Consider the following 12,729-nt stretch of genomic DNA (forward strand, 5'->3'; position numbering starts at 1 on the left):
CTCTCTCTCTCTCTTAGGTTACACTCACAGGGGTATCATTCTCCCAATGCAGGTCTGGCCATGTTAGGGCAGGAGGGTAACTTTAGGCCATACGGGTGGTTTGCAGTTCATTCTCTGGGACCAAAAGCTGCCATCCCCAAGCCTGAAGCCTCAAAGGAAAGGAAATCATGCAAGAAATGGACTCCACCCATTGGCTCTCTTAGTGATTTCTACTTTCAACATCGCCACTTGTGTGCCAGTAACAAGGGTGTTCTGGGCACCAACTGGCAAAGGCTTGGGCTTCATGGCAACTCCCACAAATTTCGGAGTTGTGGGAAAGCAAGATGAGAGAGAATTAAAAGAAACCATTTATCTCGTTTGGTCTTTTGGTAGTTTTCTGGATTTTGTTGCCTTGTTAAACTATGGCAAATTCATGCCTGCAAAGCCTAAGGACCCATGCTCAACTCTCCAGGTCCCACGTGAGCCAGACACACAAGATGATGCAAGTGCACAAAGTCACACATGTGCACAAGGTGGCACACGCACCTGGAGCTTGACTGCAGTGGCTTCAGGCTGTGGTGCACCAATTCAATTCTCTCTCTCTCTCTCTCTCTCTCTCTCTCTCTCTCTCTCTCTTTTTCTCTCTGTCTCTCTCTCTCTCACACACACACACTAAAAAGAAAAAGGCTAGTTTGTTGGGCTTGCCTTTACGGTAAATTTAAAGGACCAGAAAACAATTGTGGAAAGCAAGGACAGTGTTCTTCAGACACGTTCACTCGGCCCAAGGGGTCATCAGTGGAGACCCTCTGGCTGCAGGTTAGAGGTTTCCGTTTGAACCCAAGTCCATTCAAACAACAAATACATATATGCAGAAGAAAATTAATGGGCTAATAAACAACAAATCAGACCCAAGCCCCTTCCGGGCTCCACCAAATTCTCTACCCAAGTGTATGCGTGTTCCGATGGAGGCATCCATCTCCATCACGCACAGTAGCTGCTCACCTCAAGACGGAAGTGAGAGCTGGCTGTGGCGAGGCACCCTTGTACTCGGAGCGCCCAGGAGGCAGAGACAGGAGGATCACCGCAAGTTCAAATCCAGCCTGGGCTAGGTGGTGAGTCGGGGCCAGCCTGAGACACTGGGTCAAAGAAGCAATGCGGAGGAAACAGTGACATAAGCATTTGTTCCCAGCTATTTTGAATGACATGCAGAACGAAGCGTGCTCACTCCATCATTAAGAAAAAGAGGGGGGAGTCATTAGTAATTAACAGACAAAACCTGTAGATGATACTCTCCTTGGCAAGCATTAAAAATTTTAATTATTAAAGCTGGGCGCGGTGGCACACACCTTTAATCCCAGCACTCAGGAGGCAGAGGTAGGAGGACCATCGTGAGTTCGAGGCCAGCCTGAGACTCCATAGTTAACTCCAGGTCAGCCTGGGCTAGAGAGAGACTCTACATCAAAAAAAGTTATATGGGCTGGAGAGATGGCTTAGCGGTTAAGCGCTTGCCTGTGAAGCCTAAGGACCCCGGTTCGAGGCTCGGTTCCCCAGGTCCCACGTTAGCCAGATGCACAAGGGGCGCACGCGTCTGGAGTTCGTTTGCAGAGGCTAGAAGCCCTGGCGCACCCATTCTCTCTTTCTCCCTCTATCTGTCTTTCTCTCTGTGTCTGTCACTCTCAAATAAATAAATAATTAATTTAAAAAAGTTATATATATATATATATATATATATATATATATATATATATATATACACATATATATATATATACACATACATACATATATACATATATATACAATTTTTTAAATGCAATTTAGGGCTGGAGAGATGGCTTAGCAGTTAAGGCATTTGTCTGAAAAGCCTAAGGACCCAGGTTCAGCTCCTCAGAACCCATGTGAGCCAGACGCTCGAGGTGACACAGGTGTACAAGGTCGCACATGGGCACAAGATGGCACATGTGTCTGGAGTTTGACTGCAGTGACTGGAGGCCCTGGCATGGAAATTTTCTCTCTCTCGCTCTCTCTCTCTCATAAATAAAATAAATTTTAAAAAATACAATGTTAGCAAATAATATTCGACACATGCACATTGTCAGCCAGGATGACTGCATGCTGGCCGCTGCTCCATGACAGAGAGGGGACACTGCTGGACACCGTCCCTCAACCCTAGAGATCAATCACACAGAGTGGGCCCGCGTATTTAGATCAGCAGAGCAAAGCAAACCGCCTCACGCGCACTCCTGCTGAGAGGGCACGCACTGCTTGCAAACAGTATTTCTTCAGGAACAAGCAGCCAGGGGAAGGTAACGGATGGATAATTCTAAGGATTAGAACATCTGGCTTATTCAGTACAGTAAAGGCAGAGCATTGCCTCCAGCTCCTGCTGTCTCAGGCAGAATCTGTCTCCGTAATTTTCTATTTTTTTTTTTATTTTGGTTTTTTGAGGTAGGGTCTCACTCTGGTCCAGGCTGACCTGGAATTAACAATGTAGTCTCAGGGAGGCCTCGAACTCTCAGCGATCGTCCTATCTCTGCCTCCCGAGTGCTGGGATTAAAGGCGTGCGCCACCACGCCCGGCTCTGTCTCCATAATTTTCTGAAAGGAAAGCTTCTCTGAGCTCAGCAACCTCTACGGCGAGTGCCAACTGAATGTCAGCAGTGACAGCTCACAGTGGCAGCAAAAGGCCTGTGCAGGGCCACGGGGGAATCAGAAGAGAAAAACTCCGTTAACTGTAAAGGCCACTTCCCGACAGCCATTCCCACCATCTCCAACGCCACCCACCCATACCTAAGCCTCCAGGAGCTCCCATGGAAACATTTATTTAAGGTTATGAAAGATTACTAAAGAGGGCTGGAGAGATGGCTTAGCGGTTAAGCGCTTGCCTGTGAAGCCTAAGGACCCCGGTTCGAGGCTCGGTTCCCCAGGTCCCATGTTAGCCAGATGCACAAGGGGGCGCACGCGTCTGGAGTTCGTTTGCAGAGGCTGGAAGCCCTGGCGCGCCCATTCTCTCTCTCTCCCTCTATCTGTCTTTCTCTCTGTGTCTGTCGCTCTCAAATAAATAAATAAAAAATGAACCAAAAAAAAAAACTTTAAAAAAAAAAAAGATTACTAAAGAGGGCACCACTGAGGATGCGCCAAATGGAGCACCTCTTCGCCCACCCACCCCACGCCCCCACGTGGCCAGGGCTGACCTTGCACACATGCGTCTCTACAAACACATCCTCAAGGGAAGGACCCTGGGGATGGGCAGCCTGAGTGGTGGGAAGCTTCTGGAGTTGACAGAGAGGCTCACTGGTGGCCAGCGCAGCGCACTTGCATCGGAAGACCTGCAGATCCAGCACTCTGGTCCGTCTCCACAGTTCCTGGCAGGGTATGAGCGTGTGTGTGTGTTTGTGTGTGTGTGTGTGTGTGTGTGTGTGTGTGTGTGTGTGTGTGTGTTTTCATGTTCCTGTGTGCAAGTACAAAGGGGTGTATGCGTGTGTGTGTGTGTGTGTGTGTGTGTGTGTGCACGCATGCATGCCCATGAACCTGCGTACAGAGGACAATCTCAGGTATTTTTCTCAGGTACGATTCACCTTATTTTTTGAGACAAGGTCTCTCGGTGGCCTGGAATATGACAATTAGGCTACACAAGGTGGTCAGCAAGTCCCAGGGATCCACCTGTCCCCACCTCGCCAGCAGTGGGATCACAGGGGCACACTGCCCCGCCTGGCTTTTTTTATGTGGATTCTGGGGCTTGAACTCAGGTCCTCAGTACTTTACTAACTGAGCTATCTCCCAAGCCCTGTTCTGGACTGTTTTGCTATGTAGATTCAAGTGGTCATAATTTTATCTTATAAATTAAACATTTATAAGACTATATATTATATTATTATATTATATTATATTATATCATTATATTATATTATATTATATTATATCATATTATATTATATTATTATGTTATAAGACTATATATTGTAATTTAAATGTCCACTCTGCTCCACTTCCTTTTTTTTCTTCTGTGGGGACATCAATCATGTCAACAGGGTCTATTTTTTATTTTCCTGTCTCACCACTTTCTTTTTCTTTTTTTATTTTGTTCATATTTTATTTATTTATTTGAGAGCGACAGACACAGGGAGAAAGACAGATAGAGGGAGAGAGAGAGAATGGGCGCGCCAAGGCTTCCAGCCTCTGCAAACGAACTCCAGACGCATGCGCCCCTTTGTGCATCTGGCTAAAGTGGGACCTGGGGAACCCAGCCTCGAACCAGGGTCCTTAGGCTTCACAGGCAAGCGCTTAACCACTAAGCCATCTCTCCAGCCCTCTTTTTTTATTTTGAGATACAGAAAGAGAGAGAAACAGAGAGAGAATTAGCAGTGCCAGGGCCTCAGCCATTGCAATCAAACTCCAGACGCTTGCACCACCTAGTGGGCATGTGCAATGTTGCACTTGCCTCACCTTGGTGTATCTGGATTATGTGGGATCTGGACAGATGAACATGGACTCTTAAGGCTTCACAGGCAAGCGCATTAACTGCTAAGCCATTTCTCCAGTTTTGTCTCGCCACTTTCTTTCTGACCCTTGTTATTTGCTCATATCTTGTTTTTTCCCATTGTCCCATTTTTCTCCAACGGTCCTGAGCACATCGTCAAAGCTGTTCTCCTTTTGACTTTAATTGAGATTTAAAAAATGAATAAAGTCTAGCATCTTATTTCTATTTATTTCCTGAGCTGAGATAACTTTACTCTCCTTTGCTTCTGTGTGCCAGCCCACTGCTGAGCTTAGTTTCTAAATGCATGTTTCATAGGATTTTGCAGAGTCCAACGTTAGCTTGAAAATACCTATTGAAAATTCCACTTAAGGTGTCACTTCACAATGCTCTGCTGTATTCATGGTTGTTTCTCATAGAGGAGTTTCCATTGACTGAAATGTCATGGTTTTCTGTGCTTACAGTAATTTCACAGGAATGAACAGTGATAAAATCCACTCGCTTTGTGGGCAGGGCTGGTACTGTAAGCTGGTCTGCACCATCTCTGGTTCAGGAGCTCCCTCTACCGGCAGTCATGAAGTGTGGTTTCTTTAAAGTCTAGCATATGGCGGCGGAGGAGGGCAGCGAAGGAGTGATATGACTTTCTTTCAGTCTCTTGTTTTTATCTCGTGGCACTCCATGGATTCACAACTTGCTTCCCCTCCCTCCACCTACGAGATTCTACAGGTGCCACTGCCTCTACACAGACCCTTGTCCGTCCCTTGAGCATCACAGCTGTTGCCTGAGCTCTTTTATGCCCCTTCCTCTTTCCTTGGCATTCTTCTGTATCCAGAAGTTCACAGGCCAGCAGCAGAAACAACAGAGTCCTTGTTTCAAAAAAGAAAGGACTCTGGATGGAGAGATGGCTCAGCAGTTAAGGCACTTGCCTGCAAAGCATAACGACCTGAGTTTGATTCCCCCAGTGCCCACGTAAAGTCAGATGCACAAGGTGGCATAGGCATCTGGAGTTCGTTTGCAGGGAATGGAGGTCCTGAAATGCCCATTCTGTCTCTCTTCTGTCTTTTTCTCTGCTTATAAATAATTTTAAAAAAAGAAAGAAAGGGCTGGAGAGATGGCTTAGTGGTTAAGCACTTGCCTGTGAAGCCTAAGGACCCCGGTTCAAGGCTCGATTCCCCAGGACCCACGTTAGCCAGATGCCCAAGGTGGCACATGCATCTGGAGTTGGTTTGCAGTGGCTGGAGGTCATGACACCCCCATTTTCTCTCTCTCTCTCTCTCTCTCTCTCTCTCTCTCTCTCTCTCTCTCTCTCTTCCTCTTTCTGTCTTTCTGTCTGTCACTCTCAAATAAATAAATAATCGAAAGGAAAGAAGGAAGGAAGAGAGGGAGGGAGGAAGGAAGGAAGAGAGGACAAACAGCCTCCATCTGCACAGCAGGACACACGCACACGTGCGACTAGCCATCATACTTACAGCAGTAGCTGTCTCATGCCATAATAATTTTATTTTTTCATTTATTTGTTTGCAGGCAGAGAGAGGTAGAGAGAAGAGAGACAGAGAATGGGCTTGCCAGGGCCTCCAGCTGCTTCAAATGAACTCCAGGTGCAGGCACCACTTACTGAAATGTGGCTTTACCTGGGTACCAGGGAGTCGAACCCAGGTCACTAGGTTTTGCAGGCAAGTACATGAACCACTGAGCCATCTCTCCAGCCTGCCATAATAATTTTATAACAGTGATCGTCTTAGGGGGTGCTCCTGAGATCATCCGAGAGAGAGAGTTTAGTCCAAGAGTCACAGTGAGGACACATTCAGGACTTAAGTCTGAGAGGGTGTAAGGAGGGGAGAACGGTGCAGAGAAACCAATCCACAATGCAGTGTCATCTGAGAGCTCGGCTCGGCTCGGCCCCGTGGCAGCTTGGAGCGAGGGTGGCTCTTCAGAGGCGAGTCACATCAAGGCAAGAGGGCCAGGCTTGCTGTCTTTGCATGCGACAGCCATCGGCTTCTGGCTCTGTCGTGGAGGACCGAGCGGGGCATAGCACTGAGAGGAGATGGTTCCCGTTGCCTAGCAGTAAGCCTCATGGGGGGCACAGCTGCAAGTGCCCAGAAGACGTGGTGCCCGTGATGGTTCATCTCTGCTTGTCCACTTGACAAGGTCTCAAATCACAATGGAAACAAATCTCTGGGAATGTCTACAAGGGATTTTATTTTTTTCTAGATTAAGTGGAAAGACCCACCCTAACTGTGGGCATCACCCCGTCCCATGGGCCCAGGATGAATAAAAAGAAGAGAGATGGCTGAACGGTTAAGGCCCGCGAAGCTTGAGGACCCACAGTTGGCAATCCAGATCCCACTTAAGCCAGACGCACAAAGGTGAGGCAAGCGCAAGATTGCACACGGCCACTAGGGGGCGCAAGCATCTGGCGTTTGACCGCAGTGGCTGAGGCCCTGGTGTGCCAATTCTCTCTCTCTCCCTCTCTCTCTAAAATCAAAAAAGAAGAAGAGAGAGAGCTGAGAAGCAACATTCGTCACTCTGCTTCCACACCAGGGACAGAATGTGAGCAGCTGCCTCGGGCTTCTACGGCCATGTCTGTCTTGCCAGGATGGACTATGACCCAGAACTGTAAGGGGAAAGAAATCCCTCAGCCCTTCCTCCCTTCCTTAAGTAACTTCGGGTCAGGTATTTGGTCACTGTAATGGGAAAAGTAACCATCACGGTAAGTCACAGATGAACTTACACCTCCCAGGGAAACTCCTGCTCTCATCAGATGGGAAGACGGCACCATTAGGACAAGCCCCTTGGACAAGTTAATAGGTGGGGGGCATTTGATCACAAACCCACCCTCTCCTCTGCCCCATGCTAGCTTGGCACACTCTCCCCCCGACCCCCAAGACCTTAAGCAACCCTTCCCTCTTTGCCCTGCTCTGAGAAGAGCCATCCTGCATGAGTTACTTGTTCCTGTGACCAAAACCTGACAAGAAACAGCTTAATGAGGGAAGGGGTTCATTCCAGATTCTTCCATCGTGCTGCGGGAACACAGCAGCAGGAGACCAGCTGGGCACAGCGTGTCCACAGTGAAGAAGTCAGGTGCCAACAGAAGGAGGGGCTGGGCTATAAAACCTCAAGATACACACACACACACACACACACACACACACACACCCGCCCCACCCAGTGAGCCGCTTTTTCCAGCAAAGCTGCACCAGCAGCTAAAGGACCCAGTGCCACAGGCTGGGGACCACATGTGCCAACACATGAACCAAAGGCGGTCAGTTCACATCCGAACCACACACAGCCCGTGACGCACACCAAGATCATCACAAATCGTACACAGTTGTTGTTCGGAATCACATGGTATTTTCACGAATGGCGGAATCTGATTTTGTGGATTTGGTCAAATTTTAACATGAGAGAAGCATGCTTATAAGTCTTATATATCTCTGGGTCCCCTCAAAAGATCAATGTTTGTGTGGACTGTACACATATGTGGCTTAGGTGCCTGCGAACAACTCCTGTGCTATGGATTTGGTTTTTATCTTGTTCCCACGCACCAACAAAAATATTACCATCTGTCTCGAAAGTTCTTACCTCCATCTTGAAACTTGCTTAACCTTTCAAAGTAAGATGACATGGGAGCCTGGACAATATCTAGGATAGCCAGAAGTGTTCTCGTCAGCCTCACCAACTCACTGAAACTGTAAAATCCAAAGTACACAAGATTCCGAGCCAGGTGCACCACCTTGATGTACAACAGGGAGAAAAGGAAAGTATTAGAAAATAAAATAAACACTTGTTTTTTAAAATTTTTCTAAACTTTTTTTTTTTTCATTTACTAGAGAGAGAGAGAGAGAGAGAGAGAATGGACATGCCAGGGCCTGTAGACACTGCAATAGAACCCCAGACACATGCGCCACATGCATCTGGCTTATGTGGGTGCTGGAAAATCAAACCTCAGTCCTTAGGTTTCACATGCAAGCGCCTTAACCGCTAAGTCACCTCTCCAGCCCAACACTTGGATTTTTAAAATCGAAATTAGTTCAGATATTTCCAAACTTCCCAAATCTTTAATGTCTAAGGAATTATAATCCTTGCCAATGTGCCCACTTAGACTGGGATTAGCTCAAGATTAGGATGACTCTGTCAGGTGCCTTAAGGCGGTTAGAGATGTTCCTGTTTTTCATGTTAAAATTACCCCCTGATTATATACGCGCTCATTTATGATGACAGGATACCACCTAGTAAGTGGCTGTAATAGTTCAACGAATATCATCCATGAAATTTGTCTAGAGACACATGCCCCTATGCCATAGTCCTTAGGTACCAAGCACTATAGCGCACACTCTGTATGGCTGCCAGCCTGCACCATGTGGCCCATGTCCACCCACATTGTCTCAAGGGGGATCTATGTGACCACCACGACACAGCAGAAATGACATGTCACTGCCAAGATTATTCTAGCAGCAGAAGGCTATAGTTTCTCTCTCTATCCCTCTCCCTCTCTCTCTTTCTCCAGGTGTCACGTCATGAGGACACCATGTGTGACAAGAAGCTCAGGTCTAGTCAGATGCCAACCAAGCAGCATCCACCTGAGTGAAGTGGTACCAGATCTTCCAGCCCCAAATGGCTACCAACCCAGTCAGCAGCTTGTTGGCGCCTCATCAGCAACCTGAGCTGGACCCAGCCATGCTTTCCGAGCATTCAGACTCACAGGAACCCTGAGAGAGGCAATGGGGGATGCTGGGGGTGGCATGTCACACAGCAAGACGTCAGCTGGGAAGCAGCAGGAGCCACTCTCTAGGTACTGTCACCATATCCTCCAAGTGATGTCAGGAGTAGAATATTTCACTTCAGTTATAAAGGGATGAAACGGCATTTCCACAAAGGTGGAGGTTTAATCCCAGCACTCGGGAGGCAGAGGTAGGAGATTTCCAGGAGTTCAAAGCCACCCTGAGACTATATATTAATTTCCAGGGCAGCCTGGGCTAGAGTAAGACCCTACCTCAAAACAGAGGAAGAGAAGGAGGGAGGGAGGGAGGGAAGCAGGGAGGGAGAAGGCATCGAATGTATGCGAAGCTACAATTTGTTCATGAAACATAACAAAGTTTAGTTTGAGCCAAAAACTCAAAGCAGTAGTTAATAGATAATTAAGACAAAGTAACTTTACTTGCATATAAAGGCACATCTTTTTAAATTTTTATTTATTCATTTGAGAGAGAAAGAGAGAGAGGCAAATATACAGAGAAAGAATGGGCACACCAGGGCCTCCAGCCACTGCAAATGAGCTCCAGGCACATGCTCCACCTTGTGTGTCTAGCTTATATGGGTCCTGGGAACTTGAACCTCAATCCTTTGGCATTTCAGGCAAGTGCCTTACCAGTTAAGCCATCTCTCCACTCCAGGGTACACCTTTAATTCCAGCACTCAAGGAGCAGAAGTAGGGGATCACCATGAGATCAATGCCACTCTGAGACTACATAGCAAGTTTCCAGGTCAGCCTGGACTATAGCAAGACCCAAGCTCTAAAAACCAAATATATAAATATATACATATATACATATGTACAAATACACACACACACACACACACACATAGTCAGTGGCCATGAGTTATATCTTCATGAACCTAACAATCCAATTACCCAAATACCTTAAATATTAGACAAAAAGATAAGCTTGACACTTACTACATCTAAATTCTGACAAGGTATACTTAATGTAACAAGTTAAAAGTACCTCAAGGGCTGGAGGGATGGCTTAGTGGTTAAGGCGCTTGCCTGCAAAGCCAAAGGACCCAGGTTCAGTTCCCCAGGATCCACGTTAGCCAGATGTACAAGGGAGTGCAAACAGCTGGAGTGCACGTGCAGTGGCTGAAAGCCCTAGCACGCCCATTCTTTCTCTTTCCCTCTCTCTCTCTCCCTTCTGTCAAATAAATAAAAATTAAAAATTATTTATAAAAGTACCTCAAATGTCAGTTTATTTTTTTCTTTGTCACCAAAAGGAAAAGGCTGATTTACAACTTCCTTCAAATATTCTTCCACAAATTCCATTGTCAGTGCAAACTTCCTCTTCATATCATTTCTGGAAGAGTCTGTTATAGAATCATATCTGCAAAGACAGAAGTCAGAGCAAGTTAGATGGATTATAACCATTAAAAACAGGAGACCTGTGTACCTGAACTCCCCAGGTACACGGTCCAGGGTAGACGGGTTGAGCTCTCTGGGTGTGAGCTCATCACTGGCATGGGTTGTCACGCTGGGAGATAAAACAAGCAGGTCCGAGGCAGCTTCCGTAGACAGTACTTAGCAAACTGTCACCATTATGACCGTCTCTGCCTACTGGCTTCCAAAAGGCAGCTTTCTATTATCACTAATTGTCACCATATCCTTCACAAAGGAAAGACGGATGGTGTTGGTGAGAACAGGCTGCAAAACTGAAGACACCTGACTCTGAGTCGACCTGCTATATTAAAGGTCTTCAGATAGGTCTCTGCGATGCCTGATCTTCACTGTTCAGCGACTGGAGAATCACAGCCAGAGGTGTGTCTATGAGGGTGTCTCCAACCAGGATTAACTGAGGAGGGAAGACCCACTCTCAGTGTGGGCGGTACCATTCCCTGAGTAAGGGGGGAATGGACTGGAGAGATGGCTCAGCAATTAAGACAGTTGCCTGCAAAGCCTAAGGACCCAGGTTCGATTACCCAGCACATAAAGTCTGATGCACAAAGTGACGCATGCATCTAGAGTTCATTTTCAGTGGCTGGAGGCCCTGGTGTGCTCATTCTCTCGGTCTCCCTTCTCTCTCTCTCTCTCTCTCCTTAAAAATATTATTTTTTCTTTGGTTTTGTGAGGTAGGGTCTCACTCTGGACCAGGCTGACCTGGAATTCACTATGTAGTCTTAGGGTGGTCTTGAGCTCACAAGGATCCTCCTACCTCTGCCTTCCAAATGCTGGGATTAAAGGCATACACCACCATGCCCAGCTGCAAATAAATACTTTTAAAAGGTAGGGAGGGGCTGGAGAGATGGCTTAGCAGTTAAGCGCTTGCCTGTGAAGCCTGAGGACCCCAGTTCAAGGCTCAATTCCCCAGGGCCCACATTAGACAGATGCACAAGGAGGCGCACGCGTCTGGAGTTCATTTGCAGTGGCTGGAGGCCCTGGTGAGCCCATTCCTCTCTCTCTCTCTCTCTGCCTCTTTCTCTGTCTGTCACTCTCAAATAAGTAAATGAAAATAAGCAAAAACTTATTTAAAAAAAAATAAAAGGTAAGGAGAATCTGCTAAGCATCGGCATTCAGTGTTCTCTGCTTCCTGACTGCGGATGCAACGTGACTTCTTGCCCCTGATGCCACTCCTTCCCTGCCTGACAGACTGCACCCTTTAGAAGTGGGAGCCAACATGAGCCTTTCTTTCCTTAAGTTGCTTCAGGTGGAGTATTTTGTCCCAGCAACAACGGAAGTAACTGACAGACACAGTCTTCCAAGCACACTCACTCGTGGATCGTGATCTTCGTAGGGATTTCTGTCCAGAGCCGGGCGTAGCGGACGGGAACCACAGGCTCCTGGGGGTCCCGGTCCACGTGCATGTGGAGCATGAGGCGACAGAAAGAAGCTCGGAGGTCAAAGGGCAGGCTTTCGTCTGACATACACCGCAGGATCAGATCCACAGAAAGCTGTGTGGAGATCTGGTTTATGGCCAGGTACTGGCGATCCAAGCACATCCTTGCAAAGAGGGTCAGCTGGTACCTTGGAGACACAAAGCGCACTACGTGATTGATCCTGCCTCCAGGGAGTTCTTAAACATCACAGCACCAGGCAGCCTCTATGTCCAGCTTTTCTGGAAATAGGCAACTGACAGCGTGGAAGTGAATTTGTCTCCATCCCCTTCATTAAAATTTCTCTTACTTGTTCAGCATTGTGGGCCTGGTGGTCCACGTCATCAGATTCTCGGTCTTAGGACCCTAAGCGTGCTAAGGTCATGGACCACAGGTCACAGGAAGCCATCTTCCCACCTCCTTAGCCTCCCTCAGCTGGGGTCTCCAGCTCTTACATGCTGAGTTGAGTCTCACTCAGCTCCCAAACCAAGTGGATCAGTCCAGATGGTTTCAGTCTGCAGGAATCCTTGAGCTCTGGGACTAGGAATGCGCTCCAGTTATGTTGTAAGAAGGAGCCATTCCCTGTCTTTCTCCGATTCCCGCCTCGTGGAGCCAACATGGTCCCCGAGTCTTTGGGTTTTCCCTTCAACTCAAAGGCTTCCGCTCTGTTCTTGGTCCCCACATGCTGACCTC

At 47.4% G+C, this 12,729-nt stretch overlaps 1 protein-coding gene across 2 annotated transcripts in view; it reads right to left on the minus strand.

The window, feature by feature from the left end:
• The window catches only part of Itpr2 (inositol 1,4,5-trisphosphate receptor type 2), a 457,151-nt gene that overhangs the window by 297,404 nt on the left and 147,018 nt on the right, over window positions 1-12,729 (minus strand). For both annotated transcript variants that reach the window (XM_045139538.1, XM_045139536.1), the window contains exons 19-21: window positions 11,936-12,187; window positions 10,409-10,553; window positions 8,038-8,188 (exon numbers count right to left, since the gene is read on the minus strand). In XM_045139538.1, the coding sequence (XP_044995473.1) occupies window positions 8,038-8,188; window positions 10,409-10,553; window positions 11,936-12,187 (548 nt within the window). The remainder of the gene's footprint in view (window positions 1-8,037; window positions 8,189-10,408; window positions 10,554-11,935; window positions 12,188-12,729) is intronic.

Source organism: Jaculus jaculus, chromosome 22 (assembly GCF_020740685.1).
Source record: "Jaculus jaculus isolate mJacJac1 chromosome 22, mJacJac1.mat.Y.cur, whole genome shotgun sequence".
NCBI lineage: Eukaryota > Metazoa > Chordata > Mammalia > Rodentia > Dipodidae > Jaculus > Jaculus jaculus.